Raw genomic sequence first — 24,088 nt, forward strand, 5'->3', positions numbered from 1 at the left:
ATATGAATACATTTTACACTTGTACACAATTACATGGAATTAAAAATATTATAATATATTTCTTAATGAATGAAATGCACTGTCTCTTTTCTCTTATTTTACGATGTGCTTTCAAGATTGTACAGAATTATTTTATAATTTAATATAGATTATATTCTAATATCATTGGAATGAAATTTTTTAAATATTGTATATATATTTTTATGAAGACGCATTGGGAAGAGTGAATTTTAATTTATTGCTTTGTATTGAAGCATCATTTATTCATTATGCATAAAGAAACAAAGATGCACGTGTATATATATACTGATACTATTCAGATATTACTTAAGAAGATTTTCTAAATAATATCGTAAATGAAATTGTGCGATATTAGTTATTACATACATACTTCGATTTTTATTTGGAGCGTAAGATTTGTTGAATAAACGTATTCAAAATTTAATGCTATTTCGTGTTTAATGTCATTAAATGAGTACTACTATAACTCAAATTGTACATTCTCAAGTAGTAAACGTTCGTAGCATGTTCAAATAAGCGATAGATGATTTGATAACCTATTACAATTAACACATTACATTGTGCGTCAAATTTTTAAGCTGATAAGTGCATTGTTATAATTTATGCGATTAAATAAAAAAATATATTTTATATCGTAAAATGCATCAAATTTTTAATTTCATTATATGTCTTTTGATAAAAAATTAAACTATCCAAGTATAGCACTCGGCGCTTACAGAGCATTAAAAAAGCGCTAAAAAGGGTGTACCATATATAAGCGCTTTTTTTTAGCGTTTTGCAGGCGTTGCTTTGTTAGTAGCAATTTTATAAAAAATATAATATATGTAAAATTTTAATTACTTTTTTACAATATTTATACCTGGATATAATACTTACATCGCCGAAGCTGCTGATGGACAGTTCGATTATATTTCCAGCAGTGAGCTTAGTAGTCGCATTGGACATACAGATTATCAAGATGATAGCAAGGCTCTTTTTTTCCGGAAGTCGGTACCAATCAATCATGTACGAGCTTTCACGTACTTTTATAATCTATTATAAGATTTCTGCTATAGAGATGACGATATCACGTAAAGTTTTGTAAATTGTTTGATGTTATTACATATCGCCGTTCAAAGGATATTGTGTAACGTTGTTTTGAAAAAAGTTGGATGTACCTGTTCCGTTACAAGTTCGCCTAGGTAACAAAATATGAATATGTTGAACGTAAGCGAAATGAGGAGTATCAGATATGATAAGCCGCTCACAGGTTTTTTAAAATCCCATTCCTATATATACATAATATACATTATTTATGATTGACAAATAAAAACTTTTTACGACAAAAAGATTTTCTAAGATAAATAATTTTTAATACATTATTAATTAACATTGATATATTTGTAATATTAACAATATAACAATTTATGAATTCATTATGTTATAATTAAATTACATTAAATTAAGCTTACTTTATTAAATAGATATATACCATCATGCAATAATATCCAAGAAAACATATATTTAACGTACATCCCACAACTTCCACCAAAGAAATTTCATGCAACAATTCCTCGGTTAGAGATATGAAGCTAAAAATTCGTGGAACAAGTAATCGAATTTTTTTTAATAAAATTTATAAGCGTATATTTTATGGCAAATCTCATTATGTATGTATATGTATGTATACATATGTACAAATTGCACACACACACACATATATATATATAATATCTATATATTCTGTTTATGCATAGCACATTATTTAAAAATCGGCATAATTTAATCTCCGATGTCTCAACTTTTGACAAATAATGCACACGCAATGTTTCAATCCGAAGTCATACTTACTTCAAGATACGCACATGTAATTGTGTTATCTTAGCCAATCTCTCATTTGTAGTGTCGTTGACGTTCTCTCGACCATCGACTAAATGGTTTATCCAGGACATGAGCACCTGCAACTGTCCGCATGCATGCATTGCGAGGAGAGCTGCCAAACTACATGCGGCTAGTGTGATGTTGTGGGCGACAAAGCCGGCAAATAACTGCATGGAAAAAAAAATCTCATTAACCGGACTATGACGAGCATCGACAATCACACTGGGTATTGGAAACACCAGGCTGCGATAAGTAAAATTGTCATCTTCTTCTATGATCTTTGCGCGAGTCAGTGGCACCGCCACGTAATAGAACATGACGCCGCCATACATGAGGACACTGCAGATGACGATTAGCCGACGACCAAAGTTTGCGTTCTCCAGCATAATTCTTCTTTCATTTATGTATCTTACGTTTTTCCAATCACTCTTGATATAATCGACACATTTGCGTATGTCATTCTCGCGTAAAAGCAAAGCGCAGTATTTCAATACGGCCATGAAGAAGAATGTAAGAGCGCTACCGAGCTTTAATTGATTGTAAAAGTCCTTGATTTCCAGGACGATGTACATGCCGCTGGGAATTAAGAGTAATGCAAGTAGTATGTAGCAAATTACATTCAACACTCTGTAGCACAGTATCTCGATCGAGGAGTGCGTCAGCGGCCACGTGCCGATTATTTTCATGATCCAGACATTTAGCTGCAAATTGGTTCGAAAATCATTCTTGTAATTCTGGTTGTATGGTCCAGACTTGTTGCGATCAAGATATCGAGATAGATTCTCCATTATCGCAGTACGAATGATAGATATGTACTGACAGTAGCGAGACTTCAAGTTCGTTATCGACTTAATCTGCGCTTGCGTCATTTTTTATATTCTCCGTGAAAGAAAAAAGGGATTTACGCAGAGATTTTCCAAGCGAGTAACGGAAAACTTTGCGCGATTATCTGAAAAGGGTATGTGGTGCTTCAAGAACTGTTGCGTTTCCTGAAAGGTGCATTTTATAATAGCTTTTATATTAGTAGACAGTATGAAGGAGACATCATAGTGATATATATAGACTATCCTGTTTTAGAAAATCGTGGAGAAAGATAAAACGTCATGCGCAAACTAACGAACGCGTGGTTTGGTCTTCGCAATGTGTGTGGCAGAAAGAAAAATATATTCCGGAGAAAAAGAGTAAACTGTGCTTTGAAGTAGTTCACGACACGGACTGTAAATAATGTTAAACTGTATACCGTCATAGGTATACATATACATACACGATCAATATATTTTATTGATAATTTTATTAACAGCTGAAACTCAAATTATATTTTCTATATATGTGAAAAAAGATATCAGATTTCAGGTTAGTAAAAATCTGAAGATTAAATACAAAGTTGGATCTATAGAGACTATTTTTGAGCTTTCGATAAAGATTACAAATACTTGTTCAGCATAATATGACAAGTTCTTTCGTATACGACGTAATATTCACTCAATTACAGAGCAACTGTCCGTAGCAAGTTTAAATATGCCATCGCGGTTCTAACAACCTGAAAGTTAATGAAAGTTATTCACACGAAGTCTTTATATGTATATACATAAAATACATTAAAATAAATTTTTATAAAAAGATGTGTATATATAATACATTTATGAAAAGAAATCGTTACCGGAATGATGCTATATTTTTATTAATAAAATAATATTTTCAAAAAAATTATATTTAAATATATAAATTTATATATATCGAGAAATAATTCGTACATAACACATTTAAATATGTGATTCTTATAGAAACTTTACTTTGTTATTGTTATAGTATGGATAATATATACGGGCAAAGAAATTGCTTACGGCGAGGAAGTTGGTGAATGAAAGGTCAATCACTTTACCAGCTGTGAGTTTCGTAGAATATCTGGCCATGGAGATTATTAGGATAAGATAACGAGCTTCTTTACTAGACAAGTAATACCAATCGACCATGCAACAAATTGTGCTTACTTCATTCCCCTATTATATGAAATATAACAAATGCACGTATAGTATTAGCATTTTGTTATTAAAGTTTTACAACTTTTCTTAAGTATATTATTCTTTTAAGCATATTATTTACAATATTTTTATAATATAATATTTTATTTTATTATTATGTACTTTTCCGATTAATGATAATTTTTATATTTGCACATTTTTATTATCTACGTACCCTACCTGACTAATTAAAAGTTCTCCAATATAACATAATATGAAAATATTGACGGTAAAAGATACAAGCATTAATCCATATATTAAAGAAGATAGTGTGTCATTCAATTCCCATCCCTAAAAAATGTATTATTATTTAACCACATGTATCACTATCTAAAAATTGAAAGCACGAGTACGAAAGATTTGTTTGGGTATATTCTGTTGAAGATAAATATATTAATAAATGCAAATTCACTACCGTTGCGTACCGTTACCACGTAATATCCTAGGAGACACATTATTAAAGTGCTTCCAACAATTTCGATACAACACATTTCTCCTACGACATCTTGCATCCGATGTAAAAATCTAGAATTCGATATTATTCAAATATGTATCATTGTAACTTTTCGTATCGTATATTAGATTTTTTTTTAATTTAACATATTTGATAAAAATCTTTGACCGTACAAGACTAATAAATAATTTAAGGATTAAATTTACCCAGAGTCTTTTTGAGTTTAATATTCAACAAATAGACAGTTGAGATTCCGAAAAGCATCACAAACGAAATTAATAGTATTTCAATGCAAAATTTTCATATTTTGAGACAAATTGTAAACCTAAAAAGAAATTTAGAATTAACGGGAAATGAGTGATAGTTTCAGCTACTTACTTACGTATCCTCATGTGATGCATGACAATCGCTGCTAATTTTCGAGCAATGACGTGTTCCGACCACTGATTTTCTTTCGCCACGTTCTCCAGCCAAACGGTTAATATTTTGAGTTGTCCGCAAGCATGCATGACGAATAACGCGGTGATGCCGCAGACGCTGGTTGATATGGTGTGTATGATGACGCCAGTTATCATATGCATCGAAAATATGATCTCGTAAGCGGGGCTCTGCTGCGGATCGAAGAAAATGTAGTAATTGTTGTGCACTAGCGGTCTGATCGTCACGTTTCCGATTACGATCGTACCACTAAGTATTGGTTTAATCAGACGATGAATGAAACCGCTGCTAAACATGAATAGCATAGTGCAGATGATGATAGAACGCCCGGCTTTGGCCTGGTCCAACATAATTTTACGATCGTTCGCGTCTAATACATTCCGCCAATCTTCCTGCAAATGCCTCATACATTTCTTGATACGATCTTCGCGTAACATTAGTGTGAAATACATGGCAGGAACCATGCTGTAGAAGAAGAATCCTCCAACCATCTTGAGTCGGCTTTTAAATGAGTCCAAAATCAGAAACATATATAACACCCACGGTATCAGATTAAAAGACAGTAGGAAGCAGCACATAATTCTGAGGAATCCTCTGAAAAGTTTCGTCCATTTTCCGGGTTTGCTCATATTCGGCCACACACCGATCACGCCCATAATAAATTTGTGCACCTGCACGGTATACTTAATGTCGTCCTCGTAGTTGGAATTCTGTAAATCAGTCTGTTTGATCGTAGTATGCATATGGATGAACCGGAGAAAATCTTCTTTCTTCTTCTTAGTTGTTTACGAAGCGGACGTACAATCGCAACTAAAGTACAACGAAACCTAATTTGTATTATGCACGCTGTCGCGTCTGCGTGAATCGCCGTTACCTTAGTGGTTCTGTCACGGCGTAGTTTAAAGTTTGGAACACGGTTGCGTGTGCGCAATTTTTTATTGGTAGGAGATAATTATGGAATAGGATCGATTCTCACACGAGACGGCCTTTAGCAAAAGTATAAAACTTATGTCAGGTCATAGGCCGTAGATTGAGGGTTATATTGAAACAACAAAAACCACCGAGGGGGTAACCACTTAATGTAACCGTGGGATAGAGTTCCTGAAATCAGTATAAGATTCATATAAAATCCTTACATTCACTGTAAAAAAAAAATGTTAATTTTAACTCACAGACGTTGAGTGGATTTTCTGAGATATGCAAAAATGTTAACATTAACACAAAAATGTTAATTTTAACATTTTTGCATGTCTCAAAAAATCCACTCAATGTCTTTGAGTTAAAATTAACATTTTATTTTTTACAGTGATATATAATCCGATAATTATACATATGCAATTACAAGGAATAATTGTATAATATCAAATATAATCGTTTATTTTACTAAATAACTTCATATGTATAGTGAAGAAAATTATTTTTCATCAGATGAAATCGTATGAAATCAAATAAAATAATCATGTAATCTGTGGGACAATATTTCGGCTAGTGGTTACCCCCTCGCAAACTACGCGAATTATCAATTAAATTATGTTTAATACCTTGATAAATCTGATTTTTTAAATTAGAAATCATACGTGTAATTTTGTTAATAAGAAATAATTTGAAAATTGGAAATCTTAAGTGAATATAAAATACGTTGAAAAATCGTTGTTTATAGTTTTTCTTAATTTCTTACGAAACTTGTTATTAAGTAGTAAAAAAGAAAGATTAGGATTACAATAAGTAGAATTAGTTCTTTCCATCTTGTTCATTCGTTTCAAAGATAGCGTCAATTACAGATTAATATCGAGTATTATTGTTATGATAATTATTTTATCAAAATTACGTTAATTTTATGAGCATATTAAAGTATGCCGTCGATGATTTAACGATCTGTGAAATAACGAAATAGGCGATTTCACTGCTTGTAAATAAAATAAAACAAGCTTCTATACTTACATTACTGAAGGTAAGTAAAGACATATCTATTATTCTGCCTGCGGAAATTTTTGCTGGAATATTAGAAACTGCCATTATCAGTATTAAAGAACGGGCTCTTTTACATTGAAGACGATACCAGTTTATCGTGGTTGTCATTAATCCAACCTTGATGCTCTGTCATAATTAAGTAAGTGTATATTTTGTAAAGATGCTTGTGAAAACGTTGGTGTCTAATTTTTACAAGAAAATATGAATACTTGCTACCTGATCTGTCAGTCGTTGACCCACATAACAGTTGGTAAAAATGGAAAAAGTGAAAGATGCAAACATCACAAACATGGTTAACATTGCTGTTGAATTATTATTCTGCCATTCCTATGAGATTAACAGTTGCAAAGCTTATAAAATAATTTATTTTTAAGTCTTTTGAATTTTTAATTTGATTTAAATACTATGAGATTGTCTTAATTTTCATGCAAAAAATAATTGAGTTTATTATAAAAATAATATTAACGTCTATATTGGACTCTCGATAAACAAACAATCAAATATATTACAAAACAGGCAAGTGAGAGTAAATTTAAAATCTACGCGGTTGTCAATGCGTTAAAATATAAATATATTAAAAAATCTCTTTCAAAAGATTACAAAATTACAAAATTACAAAATTCATACGTTTCGACTGAATTCCAGTCATAATTTTGTAATTTTGTAATTTTGTAATCTTTTGAAAGAGATTTTTTAATATATTTATATTTTAACGCATTGACAACCGCGTAGATTTTAAATTTACTCTCACTTGCCTGTTTTGTAATATATTTGAGTTTATTATATTATGCATCAATAAAAGCTTTGTAGAAAGTATTCATTGTTATTACCATAATAATATAGTACTCTGAAAGGCATAAGAGTATAGTAGAACCCATTATTTCCACTAACCACACATATCGCATAGTTGTCTCTACTTGTGTTAGAAAACTGTAAATAAATAATTAATCTATGTAATGATTCTTTTATTTAATGATTTATTCAATTTTCTATTTAAAGTATTATATTGTAATAGAAAATATATAATAAATAATACAATATAATTTATATGTTAACATGTTAACATTTAAATAAAATAAGTTTTTTTAATGTTTATTTAATAACTATAATAATTACAATGTTTTAGTTCAGTTTTTATAATTTTAATTTAAACATTTTATTTTTTCTATAATATATAGGCGCATCATTAAAAAGATTACAACTACAATAATGATACGCTAATTTAATCACCAATGTCAACTACAGTTTTAAATTATTTACTTAACAAAATAAAGCATTTATATAAGACTTTCCCATCTCATATATTTTTTGTAGACTCACCTTTTCACTTTTATTTGATGCTGTACGATATCAGCCAGCAATATCGCGACAGCTCGATCATTAGAATTTGACATGTTGTTGAGATGCTGCAGTTTGCCCATTATAATACTTAATTGTCCGCAAACGTGCATAATAAAAAATGCGGCCAAGCCGGCCACGCCGACTGTTACCGAATAGATGATTACTCCTGCAAAGAATTGCAGAGTAAAGACGATCTCGTATGCTGGCGAGACTTGTCCATCGAACTTGATGAAGTAGCTCGGACATGCCAACGCTCTCACCGTGATGTTCGCCGGTGTGAGCATACGACCCTTCGAAAGCGGCACGATCGTGCGGTAAGATAATCCGCCGATGTACATGAAGATGGCAGAAATAATCGCGAATTTTCGGCCTACTCTCGCTGTAGACAACATCGCTTTCCGATCGCTTCCATTGACCGTGTCGGTCCAATCCTGTTGCGCTCGCTTCAGGCAAGATTGAATTTCTTTTGCGTGATTTAAGAGCAAAAAATACTTCATCCAACCCATCCCACTATTCAGAAGCGGCCCAAACAATCTCACTCTACGTTTGAATTCGTGTTCCTTTAGAAGTATACGCAGAAAACCCGGCACAATAATGAACGCGAATAAAAGGTAACAAATGACATTTTGAAAACGCGTCGCAATTCTTTCCACGTTGGAAGCGTAACTAGGAATCGGCCACGCACCGATTGCTCGCAAAATAATACGAGTCACTTGTACGGCGTATTTGAAATCATTATCGTGTTTGCTAGTTATCGATGAGCTTTTCATTATTATAGCTTCATTCAATATCTTTTTTTAACGGATAATTGAATTCTCGACCGCAAATTTTGAGTTTATATTGTCCCTTTCCAGTCACTGAGAATTTCCGTTAAATTGTAGTGTTTCGGTGTTTACTACTGACAGGTGGTTAGTTAAGACTAAAAGTTGGAACATAACTGGACAGATGTGTTGATAGGTAGTCTCTCTTTCTGTGGTAAGAGCAGATAGTGTAGCGCGCTTGCGTGCATTAAACGTCTGCGCATAATGATGGGGTTATACGCGAAAAGGGTTGATAAATTTTAAATTGTCGGATAAACGTAATGTTGACGGGTAAAGAGAAAGGTCGCCATGTGACGCATAACGCTTGACGTAAAATTTGAAAACTTACAAATAAGAAAGAGTAAGGTCAAGTGTCGTTTGTGCTACATATTACCGTATACGTAAACAGAATATCACGTAAGTAAAATATTGTAATTTTTATATATTCATTATTCTCATAGTAAAAAGTTCATTGATATGAAAGTTCATTTAATAAGTTGAAAACGTGACGTAACAATAATATGAATACAAAAGTGTATATATATGTAGATATATAAAGTTTATACATTCCGCTTTCAACAGAGGAATATAATGACAAAAGATTCAAAAAATTTATGCTTGCGTTAATTTATAATTCTAATGATATTATTTACATTTAGCTGAAATCTGTAGATTTCAAATCTAAATTTTTTACACATGATTTAATATTTTTATCTAATGAACTACAGTTTTAAATGCTGGTTGTTCGTAATATATTCATATACGCCACAGATGTTCGCATGATCTAAAAAGTATGTAATTACATTTTCAATGATTTATCGTTTATAGTTATTAAAAGACCATAGCATTTTAACAAGATAAAAATATTTGAAGAGCACTTACAGCACCGAAACTATTGAGAGATAGATCCATAAATTTTCCGGCAGTGATTTTAATCGGAATGCTAAACATTGCGATTATCAAAACGAGACTTCGAGCAGTTCTGTGTGGAATTCGATACCAGTCAAGAGTACAGAAAGTAATGTATATCTTCATGCTCTGTAATACGATAATATAATAGATCAGTGAATCTTATCAGTCCGATAAAGTATTAACAAACAACAATTATTGATTAATACCTGATCTGTGAGAAGCTCACCGATGAAACATAGTATGAAGATATTAAAAATAAATGATACAAGAAGCATAATGTACGTTAGCATAGATACTACATCATTATTTTCCCACTCCTGTAAAACAAACATTAAAAATATTTCCTATTTTAATTAACCTTTTTTAATAATACAATAATTATAATATATTTTTTAGTTATATTAAACTTATAATTTTTTGTGTGTACCATTATTATGTGATATCCAAGAAGACACAAAATGAATGTACACCCGACTACTTCCACCAAACATATATACTGCAAAATTTCTTCTACTTTGCTTAAAAAACTAGATAGCATTAATAATTAATATCTTATTCTTAATAATTTTTTACATATTCATGAAATAGTAATTATAGAATTTTCTTGCACACAACACCATTGGTATAATGACATTACCTCTTAATTCTGAGATGCTGCCTCACAATAGCTGCCAATTTCCTATTGGCATATTTATCAGAGGAGTACTTAGTCTGCGTGAGATCCTCCATTCTAGTGATGAGAATTTTTAATTGGCCACAGGCATGCAGCACCAGAAGAGCTGCTAGACTATAGGTTCCGCTAATTACCGAGTATTGCACAAACGCAGAAAGAAATTGAATTGACAAGATAATCTCGTAAGCTGGCGTCTTTTGTGAATCGACGAATAAATAATAACCATCGGATCCCATCGGTCTGATTGTCACGTTTTGCAATGTAACGATAACTCCGCGCGATAATGGGATTGAGCGATACGATAATCCACTGCCGTATACGAAGGCAACGCAAAGGATTGCAAGGCTGCGTCCGATTTTCGAATTGCTTATCATGATTCTGCGGTCTTCTATCAGGCTGTCTTTACTCCAATCTTCCTCGATATGCTCGATGCAATCTTTGATTTGATCGATTCGGTAAATCAAGAACATATGCTTTAGCATCGCCATCAAACAATTGCACACGGGACCAATCAACTTCAGGCGCCGACGTCCGCTTAACTCCTTAAAAAACATCTTAAGTATGCCCGGCACAAAAATGAAGCATAATAAGACCTGAGATAGAATCCTGAGCATCTTTATCTGGATAATTCTAAGAGTAGAAGAATTGTCGGGTAAAGGCCACACACCAATCAGGTTTAAGACACCACGCGTAACATACACAGTGCGTCTAATGTCGTCTCGATGAAGGATATTCACGGCGTTCATAACTTGAGGATCTATAACTTGATCTTGACGTTGTCGATGAAGAACTGATTGAACATACCGTCATGAAGTGAAAAATGCAAATGGCAGTGCGCTTGCGTCTTTGACGGGAGCGGAAGAAGTAAGGGATGATAGATACAACAATTGTTGTTCATAATCTTTTTGCCCTCTTGTAAATCACGGGAAAGTTGTAAAAGTTATTGTTGGGGACGTTCGTGTTCGAGGAAGGATTTATAGCGACGGGAAGTCTAGCGACTTTAGAAAGCACGAGAAAATAGCGAGAAAAAATAGCGAGCACAGCGAAGAAAAACTACAGATGTTCTATTGATCTTTTGACGGTACATTCATCATTTTGTTTTCAATAAAATATTTTGTTATAGAAAATGAAAAATAAAAGATATACTATAACAATAAAATTATAAACGATTATATAACGAGAAGCACAATGTAAAAAATCATATTAATCCTTCTCTTCTTAGTTTTATATATTAGCAAATTATACATATCAAATAGAAATCGAAAAAATGTCTGGTGTATTATTTATCTCACTATTGCATCAATTGTTTTTTTTTATAGTTTAACAATAAGATAATCGAGTAAAAATTTTGTAATAGTGTTTTTTACATTTATTTAAATGATTTTCAACTCAAACAGGAAGTCAAAATGATTAAAATAGTTGCATAATGATATAATATATCATTGTATAAATAAAGTATACATGTAAATCGAAAGGAAATCTATATTTCGCAAAACGTCTCATTTTTTTTAGAAAAAATTTAAAGAGGACAAAATTTGTATTGTGTAATATTTTTTAGTTATATACTTTTATTTTTGTATTAATATTTCTATTAATAATTAATGTTTTTACTAAATGACGCAATGTTTCTACGTCTACAAAAAATAGAATAAAATATTTTTTGTATAAAGGTTATTATTATATCATTTTTCGAATAAAATTAAGATATGTCACAGCCGTTTTAACGACCTGAAATATAATACACATCTTCATTAATCATTTTTTACAAATAAACCTGTTACTTACATCACCAAAAGTTCTGATGGAAAGATCGAAGAATTTTCCGGCTTTAAGTTTTGCCGGGACGATCGACGTGGCTATAACTAATATCAATGCTCGTGCTTTCGCATTTGGAAGACGATACCAAGCCAACGTACATACTGTTAATGATAATTTCTCTCCCTAAGTTAAGTAAAACAAATTACATGATATAAAATAAAAATTAAAGAGGAAAATGTCTGATGTACAATAGATTCTGTCTTATTATTCAACGCGTTATAAGGATTTATATGATGCGGTACCTCTATGGAAAGTTGTTCACCAATAAAACAAAAGATATAAATGTTGAATCCAATTGATGTGAGCAGAATGAGATAGGAACACATGGATATAACATTTTGATCTTCCCACTCCTGCAAGATCGATAATTATATTTATCTATCTTGCGTACACAAACACATGCAGAATAATATATGTTTCGAACATAATAAAATAGTGTCTATATTTAAAATTGAACGATCTATTATGTTATCACTGCATTATTTAGGCGCACCGTGATGACATCGTGTCCTAGAAGACATACAATTATCGTACATCCCATCACTTCTAATAAGCTCGTATATTCCAAAGTGCTTTGCACCAATCGTAAAAAACTGCAAAGGGACGAGTACAAATTTTCATTAGAAAATCTTTTTACCTGTTATATTAAAAAAAAAAAAAAGAACTTAATAATAAAACAAAAAAGACACAACATATTAAAGTGGCGTATTAAGCCTATTCTACAATGTGCTTTGTTTCCTGCTTCTTGCTTTTTGCTATTTTTTACATCTTGTCTTTTTGCTTCTTATCCTGTTTATCATTTTCTTCGCTCGAGATAAAAGTTAATGAACTTCGGAAGAAACAGGAAACACATAAGGCCTGTTCTTTTTACTGAACTAGTGCACAGAGTGCAATAAGTTGAAGTGAAACAGATATACGTTTATTTCACTTCAACTTATTGCACTGTCTGCACCAGTTCAGACAGTGCAGGCAAAACGAACAAGCCTATAGCAAGCAATACAATTGTCAATAAAACGATCACAAAGAGGAAAAAAGCAAGTAATTCAATAGGAAACAAAGAGCACATTGTAGAATAATCATGAATTTTATATAAAATTCAATTTATATCTCAGATGACCATCTTGATACAAATAAAAAGAACGTAAAACTTTCACGAAATAGATACAGATACAAAAATATAACTAATATGAGATATTACAGATGAAACTTACTTCCGCATTTTTATCTGATGTTCCACAGCCGAGGCCAACTTTTTGTCCAAATTGTTTTCCTCTGTTTCATTTATTAGGCTGTCTATTAATGTCATCAATATTTCAAGCTGTCCACATATGTGCATAACAAAGAGAGCGGCGAGGCTACAAATCACCACCGTGATGGTATACTTGATGAATCCGGAGAAGAACTGTATAAAGAACATAATTTCGTACGCCGGACTGATTTGCCCGTTAAATAGAACAAAATAACTTGGACATGGCAAATGCCTGATTGTGATGTTCTGATTAGTAACAGTTTTCCCCTTGCTTAACGGCACGATTGTACGAAAATATAAACCGGATATGTACATGAATATGCTGCACAGAATGAGCAAACGTCTTGCAGTCCTGGCCTTATCAATCATAGAATTACGAGCACTGGCACTTATAACATTTCGCCAATCGTCCTTCATTCGCATTAGACAGTTTTTCACTTGATTTTTGCTGAGCACCAGACTGCTGTACTTGAGGACCGCCAGTATTGTAAACATTACTGACGATATAAGTTTCAATCTGACGCGGGTTCGTTTTTCTACAAATATTATGTACAAGATTGTTGGGATTAGCTCGCAACTGAGGAGAAAATAGCAGCCTGATATTAGCGAGATCCTTTTTAAATGTTCAAGAAACGAAGATTCTGTCTCTGGCCAGATACCTAATAGACGGCAAATAACGCGATTTAATCGTATAGTGTATTTTATGTCGTTCACATAATTTTCATTTGGATACATTTCTAATGTAATTATATTGTGTTTTTTTATAAGCTCGACTTTATGACGTTATGATTTTGTGTCGTACAAAATATGATATAACGCGGAAATGACCAGAGGGGTCTTCTTTTATCACTGATCACAGCGAACTACCTTCCAGTCAGAGAATAACTTGGTACGTAAACGCGCTTGCGTTCTGAACTACTTACAAATAGATAATGACATGCGCTCGGAATTCTCAAGTAAGCACGAAATGGATAAAGTTTAAAAGTCACCAAGGATCGAGGGGAATTGCTTCCTATGTTTTATACTTTTTGCCATCAATCTTCCCCAACTGTAGTAAAAGTTATATTTGTTTGACTTCGTTCCTTCCTCTTTCTTGGTATTGTTTCAGTTACATCATATTGGCAGAAATATGATTTCCATATAACGCAAGATGATGATAATAAAATGGTAAAGTATATATGATGATAAACATTTACGTCACACTAATTTATACTTGATACATATTACTATTTCTCAAAATACTAATGCATATCTACATACACAGCATTAAAATTTTGATAATTAGAATTGAAATATTTAATTAAAATACTGGATTATACATTTTGGTGCATATTAAAATATGCAGTTGTTTTCAAAATTTTTAATGTACTCTTTACCTTTTAAGCATATTTATAACGCGCTTTTAATAATATATTAACAAAAATTATATTTTGTATGTAGTTTATATTATATATAATATACACATTATAGAGTACAATTTTTCAGAAATAAAAGCACGTATATTTGTTAATAAAAGCGTATTCTAAATACAGACCTTAAAATTTTAATTCATAAATCACGATTGATAATAAAAAATAATTGATCGCAAAACAAACTCAAAATCAGGTCTCGCATGCGTTTGCGTTAACAATTTAAACAATGCGTGGAAAACAGAGACTACAGCGATAGGATTTACGGAGGAAAATTGCTTGTCGAGAGGGACGATCAGTGTTTTCTAAGAAATGTATGCTTATTCATTCATTGAACTTTGTATCAACTACTAGGAAAAAGATTATGTTTATCTTTATGTTCTTAACTCGCGGTAGCAATATAATGCTGATAAGGAAGAAATGGTTTCAGTTTTCATGTATTGAATACTGCAATTTGTATGAATGTTAAATTTGTATAAATATCTAAAATTATTATCAATTAATGTCAACGTTTAATCTTATGGAAAAATTAACAAGTATATCATATATGATTTTCTTTTTAATACAAATAAAAGTACATATTAATACGTGTTAATGAATGCTTTACATAATACTTGGGAATTCTTTAATGAAATATAGTCAAATATATTTAAATGATATTTGTATTACGTTGCAATACGATTTTGTATTCATGTATACAATTAGTTCACACTATATAATATATACATCGAGCATAGTTAACGTTATAATTTTAAAAATTAATAATTCAATCGATTACACTTCGAATCATATTAAAATATGTCCCAGCTGTTTTCATGATCTAAAACAGTTTCAGTTGTTTTCTCCTCTAATTTATTTTCAATTAATCATATTTATTGTGATTGTAAATAACAAGCATATATTAAGTAAAATTGATATATAAAATGACATATAAAATTGACATATAAATAATATAATATATATTATTTTATAAAAAATGATTCTATCTTAATTGTCTGATTATTATCCGTGAGTAGAAAATACAAACATGTATATCGTTTAACGCTATATATATAATAATTAACGTAAAAAGACAAATGGTGTATATACTTTATAAAGTTTAAATATACAATATTCAGACAGTCTTGTAGGAATAATAAAATTAATTTAAAGATAATTTACTTACATTACCAAACGTCTTGAGCGAGAGATCAGCGAACTGTCCAGCATATAGCTTTGTTGGCATATTAGACATAAGAACCAGCAATACGACGCTACGTGTGTTTTTGTCCGGAAGACGAAACCACTCCAGCTCACAAGATGCAATAGCTACCTTTTCCGCCTATCATTGAACTATTATGTAGCAATAGCCATAAAATTTATTTTATGTATCAAATATTTATTTGTTATGTCAAGGATATATGCAACACATTTCCTATGCTTTGTTACAAAATATTTATAAACGTATATTTATATAACTTATTTTACACGTGGTAACCGTTACAAAATTTACTTAAAATTGCATACAATTTTAATTGCAAACATTTTGATAATAAATTATTCTAATTAATTTATTCTAATTATTGAATATTATCATTGCTATATATCTTCATTATTACTACTTGTGTTCTAAAAACTGAACACGTTAATTTCCATGAGACTTACCTGGCTGGTAAGCTGTTCACCGGTGTAACAAAATAGAAATGTATGAATTGTTACATTTATAATATTTATGCCGTAAGTGCATACAGTTGCTATATTCTTACTTTCCCAGTCCTGCAAATATAAATGCTTTATGTAATTATATTATTGTTAAATTATTGCTGATCAACAAAAATTTAAAATATTTGTTAACAAAACGTATATTAGTAAGAATTTAAAATTTGAGTTCAAATAAGAAAATTATAAATTGTAATCATCAATTTTTTTCCCCATTTTAATTTTTAATATGTAAAAAATATATATATATTTGATTTATTCCGTTATTAAAATTAATTGCCAAACTTACGAACCACTAACATAAAATATACTAAAATACAGAGTGTTGCCGTATTCACTGCAAATTCCATTATATATACTTCTTGCAAGGTACGTTGTACCAATTGTAAAAAACTGAAATATAATTATGGATGATAACAATTAACTTGCTCTAATAGAAATAAATAAATATTAATAAAATGTAAGAGAATGGAAAGTAATATTTACCGCGATATTGTTAATAAGTATTATTATAATAAGCACACAATTAATTAGATTAGTACAAGTGTTATACTAAGCGTGAATAATGTTTGTAAGTTGCAGGCTTACTTCCGCACTCTTACTTGAAGCTCCACTATTTCAGCTAGCTTCGTGTTCACTTCGTGCTCTTGCCATCGTTTCTGTACGAGTGCTGTCATTAAACCAATCAAGATTTTCAATTGGCCGCAAGCATGTTCCACAAAAATTGCCGTGAGGCCGCATGCAATTGTCACGATCGAAACTGGAATGAATCCTACTATAAACTGGATTATAAAGATCGTCTCGTAAACAGGAGTAACTTGCACGTCGAGAGAAAAGAAGTAACCCGGACAGGAAAAGTGTCTTATCGTGACGTTCTGATCGGTGACGGTCTTTCCCTGGAATAACGGCAGAATTGATCGAAAAGTAATGACGGCACTATACATGAAAATTCCACAGATCGTAGTTAGGCGTTTCCCCATTCTTGCAGATTTCAGCATAATGTCTCGAGCGTCTACGCTAAGGACGTTCTCCCAATCCTCCTCGACGTGCTTCAAGCATCGTTTCAATTTATCATTGCGAGATATGAAAATGCCGTATTGACTAACGGACATGAAGTCGTAGAGGAGAAAAGGGATCATCTGTAGTTGAATACGCGACGTTGCCTGTATGAACCAGAAAAAGATTCCGGGCATAAAGTCGCAAAAGAGAAGAGTATACAATATAAAAATCAGCAAAGCATTGTAAGCCTTTTGGTATACGGATCTTTCTTTTCTGATGGAGGGCCAAGCACCAAACACGAGCAACAAGTTACGAACTGGTTGCATGACGTACAAAATATCATTTTGATAATGTTCATTTCGCGGCATTTCTCTAGACGAATATTCTACGGTTATACTTTCGAGCTTTATCCGTCCACTTATCGTACTCTTGGTAGAAAGCCTAAGCGCTAACTGAACATCATCGACCGTCGAAGGACGTGGCCGACCGCAAAGTCAACTCGTCGATCGCGCACATACGTGCGCATTTTAAAGATTTAAATGTCGCATGAGAAGAAAGAACAAAAGCAGAAAAGCTTGTAAATGCAGCTGTTTGTGAGGGTCAAAATTGCTTGCTATAAAATGTATTTTTATCCGTCAACCTTCCCTTACTATAGAAACTAAGAAGATTATCATGTATAACTCTTCTTCCCGTTTTATAAACATGGTTTTTATCTTAGTCACAATATCTTCATCACAAATCATTTCTACGTTATGCATTTCTATATTCTACATTAAGATAATAAAATCATAAAATATATATATATGATACATATTTACATCACATTAAATGCGTCTACGTTAACAATGATAGATACTAATTATCAATCTTTGCTACAATCAACAGATTTATAATATATAGAACGGAAAATATTTAAAACACATGTATAAAATATAGCAACAAATTAAATAAAATGAGGACGCAATAGGAGGAAAAGGAATAGATACAGCATAATAAGAATGGCAAAAATTGAAAAGAAATTTTAACAATTGATAATAATTATCAAGTGATAGAGAGACTACAGCAACAAAGTTTATAAGAAAAGTTATCGTGAGTAGCAATTATTTTCTGGAGAAAGTATTCGTATTCATTTGTACTTTATACCAATTATTTGGACCTTATACCAACTAAGAAAACGGTTATACTTATCTTTATGTCTTCATAACACGTGATTGTAATATGATGCCCATCAGGAAAAAATAATTTTGATTATTATGTTGAACATTATGATTAGTATGTATCAATCAGCATCATAATTATTATTTTTAAATTTTGTCAGAAAAGTAACATACCTATCCATATTTACATTCTTAGTACAAATAAATGTACGTAATGAACACATTGATGAATGTATAAAGTTATATGATTTGAAATATAATATATATACAATAAATAATATGTACATAATATAATAAATAATATATATATATATATTTAAATGACATTTTATATTACATTTAAATTGTATTATGGTTTTTGTATTTTACTCATCCAATTGATTTATATTTTATACGATATGATGGATTGAATAATTAATATTATAATTTCAACTAATAGAATTTAATGATTCAATCGATTACACTTCGGAGCATATTAAAATATGTCCCAGCTGTTTTCATGACCTAAAACATTTACAATTGTTTTCTTCTGCAATTTGTTTTCAATTAATCATATTTACCATAAATGCAAATATCAAGCACATATTTAGTAAAGTTGACATATACAAATAATATTTATTGTATAAAATAAACGATATTCATTGTATAAAAAGGATTCTATTTATAATATAAATAAGGTACTTATATTTATGGATTTAAAATACTAATATTTTTATATCGTTTAATGTTTTTAATTAAAATTAATACGAGAAAAAATGACAAATAGAAATACTTTATGAAGAATTTCAATATATTCAGACAGTATTTTATGGAAATAATAGAATTAATATAAAGTTAATTTTTACTTACATTACCAAATGTTTTGAGCGAGAGATCAACGAACTGTCCAGCAGAGATCTTTGTTGGCATATTAGACATAAGAATCAGCAATACGACGCTACGCGCTTTTTTGTCCGGAAGACGATACCACTCGAGCACACAGGACGTAATGGCTACCTTTTCCGCCTATCGTTGGATATATCATCACTAGCAATGGCCATAAAATGAGTTTGTATCATAAATTCATTTACTATTTCAAAGATATTGCAACACGTTCCCTGTGTTTCTTTTTTTCATAATATATTCATGAAGATATTCATAAAACTTATTTTAGTATGCAGTAGTAACTTTTTCAGGATTTGAATAAAATTAATTTTACAGTTTTAATTACAAGTAATATAAAAACAAATTATTATAATTATGGAACATTGTGTGTGTATGTGTATGTATATATATATATATATTGCTCTCTTTATTATTATTACTTGTGTTTTAAAAGTGAACATATTAATATTTGTAAGACTCACTTGGCCGGTAAGCTGTTCACCGGTATAACAAAACAGAAACATGTGAATTATCACATTTATAATGCTTATCAAATAAGAGCATAGAGTTCCTATATTCCTAGTTTGCCAATCCTACAAATATAAGTGCTTTATGTGATTGTATTATTATTAAATTATTACTGATTAAGTGATTAATTATAAAATCTGAAATAACAATTTGTCAATAAAATATACATTATTGAAAAATTGAGATTAAGTAAAAATTCTAATAATTATCTTTGTTAATACCTAAGAATGTTTATTTTTTAATTTTTTATTTTAATATGCAGAATATTTATAATTTGTTTTGTTATTAAAATTAATCGGCAAACTTACGAACCATTAACATAAAATACACTAATAAACAGATAACTGTTGTATTCACCACAATTTCCAGCATATATATTTCCTGTAGTGTATGTTGTATTAATCGTAAAAAACTGAAATGTGTAATTAAAAATAAATATTAATAAAATATTAAAGAATAGAGACATAAGAATTTTTACCAAGCAATATTGTCAATAAGTAGTAACATATAATATATAAGCATATATTAATTAGTATAAGTCGAAGGAAGATGCCATAATTAATTTTGGTCCGCGATATTTTTAATTATTTTCGATATATATATAAGAGAAAATAAAATTATTAAAGAGTTTAATCAGTCTTATTCATTGCTGTCCAATTACAGAAATGTTTCTTGCAAAAACTTTTTTCAATAAAAGAGTAAAAACCTTTTTAAGTAGCATCTTACTTAATCTATTGGGTAAGATGTCACGAGACCTGAAATAAGATTCCCTAACATCTTAATTAAATAAAACATACAATAATATATAATTATATAAAAATGAAAAATTTTATCAACAACTATTCCCAATAATAAAGAATAGTTTCTAATATAATAGAAAATATTTTTCCTTAAAGGAAACGATCTCTGAGTAGTAAATGAAAAATAAAGTATATGCTATTATATGATACTCTTTTTAATAACAGCAATAAAAAGTTATTTCTTAAAGTAAACACAGTCTCTAGATAGTGGATAAAAGATAAAAATACGCAACCCTTTTCATAACTGCAATAATAGAAAATAATTATTTCTTACAAACTATAAACAGTCTTTATCCTCATGGATCTTCTTTGAATTATCTGTGACATTTTTTGCAACAATCAATCCTTATCTACTTCCATCTAGATTTTATCGTAATAATAAATAGTATCAATTGCATTATAATCGTCATTTATCAGTCAAATTATTACAAATATTTGCTTTTTGAAAATTGCTTAAAAATAAAGTTATTTTTCGTTTTTTAGTTTTCAAGCAATTTGCCTCTTGTGGCGTCTTACCCAATACGATTAGAAAATATTATGTATTATCAGATTATATCAACACAACGTGCTATTGATATATAATCTTTTAAGATACAATAAAATTTAATCTTAGTACTAAATAATGTAATCCACTGCGTATTTGTAAAATAAAATCTACAAAGGATTAATGTGAATTTAAAATAAAATGTAAAATGTGATTTAAGAAGGAACAGAATTTTTTCAACTTACCTCGATAAATTCATAATTTCTTAAAATAAAAATGAACAGCGAGTTCTAGTCGTATCGTCGCTGGCTTACAAATAAATAAACTGAGCATACCGCTAATACCATCTATGCATAAACATGGAAATTATTAATAAATAGCATCTTGCCTAACATGGCATGTTCCCCTGACTTACCATTAGTGCTAAACTATGAACGTTAGCAAGTTACAGCCTTACTTGCGCACTCTTATTTGATGTTCCACTACTTCGGCTAGCTTCTTATTGATTTCACATTCTTTTTGCCATTCTTTTTGTACGAGTCCTGTCATCAAACTAATTAAGATTTTTAACTGACCGCAAGCATGTACTACGAAAATCGCTGTGAGGCCACATGCACATGTCACGACCGAAACTGTAATAAATCCCGTTAGAAATTGGATTATAAAGACTGTCTCGTAAATGGGGCTGACTTGTACGTCGAGGGAAAAGTAGTAACCCGGACTGGCAAAGCGTCTTATCGTGATGTTCTGATCAATGACAATCTTTCCCTGGAACAACGGTAGGATTGCTCGGAAGGTAATAACACCACTGTACATGAACAGTGCGCAGATCGTAACCAGGCGTTTCCCTGTCCTGGCAGATTTCAACATTATGTTACGTGCGTCCATGCTGAGAACATTTTCCCAATCCTCCTCGACGTGCTTCAAGCATTGCCTGAGTTGATTATAGCGAGATATAAAGATACTGTATTGACTGGCGGACATAAAATCGTAGAGGAGAAGAGGGATCATCTGAAGTCGAACGTGTGTTGTTGCCTTCATTAACCAGTAAAGGATACCGGGTATAAGGTCGCAAAAGAGGAGAGTGTAGGACATACAAATTAGCAAGAGATTGTGAACTTTTGAGTGTACGAATCCTCCTTTATTGATGGAGGGCCAAGCGCCGAGTGCGAGTAGAATGTTACGAGTTGGTTGCGTAACGTACACGATATCGTTCTGGTAATGCTTATTTTGCGACATTTCTTTGTGAACTTTAACAAATATTCTTTGATACTTTCGAACTTTATCCGTCCGTAACATGCATTTAATGCGAAACCTCTGCACGAACTGAATTGCTACCAGTTACTGAAGGACAAGGCTGATCGCGAAGTCAACTCTTCGCTTGCGCATATGCTTGCGCATTTTAAAGATTTAAATGTCGCATGAGAAGAAAGAAAAGCTGAAAGGCTTGTAAATGGAATAATTCGCATCAAGGGTCAAGATTGCTTTCCATGAAATGTATTTTTATTCTTCAACCTTTCCTTACCACTAACCAGGAAAGTTATCATATGTATAGTTATCATGTATATCTTCGTTTTTTCCTGTTTCAAAAACTCTGTATTATCTCTGTCATAATAATTTACCATAAATATTATTTTAACATATGACGTATATTTTACAATTGAATAATAATAAGGTGTTAAAGTATGTACCGGATATATTTGCATAACATTAATCTATTTGATACTTGATATATATGTATCATTGGTTCTAGAAATATTGATGTATGTATGTATATGTTAAAATTTTGTTAATTAAAACTTAAATACATATATAATTAAAATACTGGTTTCTACTTAGATACATACATCTGTTTTTATAATTAAAAATATTTTCTTCATTGTTTTATATTTTAATTCGCATCATGAGTCACGACTGATGGAAAATAATAATTGATCGCGAAGTTAAACTTACAGTCAAAGCATGAGTTTGCACGCAATAAGAATTTAATCATTGCGTGGAGAACAAAGGCTTAGTACAGTGATAGAGTTTGCAAGGAAAGTTGCTTATCGAGAGGGACGATTGTTTTCCAAAGAAAGTATTCGTATTCGTTTGTCGAACTTTATATCAACTAGGAAAACGATCATGTTTGTCTTCATGTCTTCATAACATGCAGTTATAACATAATGCCTATCAGGAAGAAATAGTTTTATTTAACATATATTAAATGTTCTGGTTTATATTTGTATTAGTTAAAATATCAATTAATATTTTTCAATCTTGTAAAAAAATAACATATTATTTATGTTCTTATTATAAATAAAAATATGTAATAAACACATTTAGTGAGATATGAGTTATTCAATAAAACAGAATTAAATATTAATAAGTCCTCTACCACTTTGCAATTTTCACATTGCAATCATTATTGAATACTTTGTATATAATTAAGTGACATTTTATATTACATTTACATTTTATATATATATGATATTTTATATATATATATATAATTTTATATTTGAATTATATATGTAATTGATTTACATAATATGATGGTATCAAATAATTAACGTTACAATTTCATCTATTAAATTTTAATGATTCAATCG

The 24,088-nt window shown here is 30.8% G+C and overlaps 2 protein-coding genes across 2 annotated transcripts; both read right to left on the minus strand.

Annotated features, from left to right (window-relative positions):
• Positions 1–503: 503 nt before the first annotated feature.
• Positions 504–2,669, minus strand: LOC108782615 (uncharacterized). Its single transcript, XM_018550920.1, has 5 exons — positions 1,852–2,669; positions 1,493–1,592; positions 1,179–1,289; positions 898–1,053; positions 504–557 (listed from the first exon to the last, which is right to left on the minus strand). Exons 1-5 carry the CDS (start codon positions 2,667–2,669, stop codon positions 504–506), a joined length of 1,239 nt encoding a protein of 412 aa, XP_018406422.1.
• Positions 2,670–4,730: 2,061 nt separating this feature from the next.
• On the minus strand, positions 4,731–5,537 carry LOC108782616 (uncharacterized). Its single transcript, XM_018550921.1, has one exon. The coding sequence runs from the start codon at positions 5,535–5,537 to the stop codon at positions 4,731–4,733; it is 807 nt and encodes a 268-aa protein (XP_018406423.1).
• Positions 5,538–24,088: the final 18,551 nt, after the last annotated feature.

Source organism: Cyphomyrmex costatus, unplaced genomic scaffold (genome assembly GCF_001594065.2).
Source record: "Cyphomyrmex costatus isolate MS0001 unplaced genomic scaffold, Ccosl1.0 scaffold132, whole genome shotgun sequence".
NCBI lineage: Eukaryota > Metazoa > Arthropoda > Insecta > Hymenoptera > Formicidae > Cyphomyrmex > Cyphomyrmex costatus.

Excerpts from the sequence above, each read along its gene's own strand:
- LOC108782615 (XM_018550920.1), bottom strand. The coding sequence starts at position 2,669 with ATGGAGAATCTATCTCGATATCTTGATCGCAACAAGTCTGGACCATAC. Across the intron at positions 1,593-1,851 it reads TTACATGTGCGTATCTTGAA|CTTCATATCTCTAACCGAGG; the intron begins GTAAGTATGACT and ends ACGAATTTTTAG. Across the intron at positions 1,054-1,178 it reads GCGAACTTGTAACGGAACAG|ATTATAAAAGTACGTGAAAG; the intron begins GTACATCCAACT and ends ATCTTATAATAG.
- LOC108782616 (XM_018550921.1), bottom strand. The coding sequence starts at position 5,537 with ATGCATACTACGATCAAACAGACTGATTTACAGAATTCCAACTACGAG.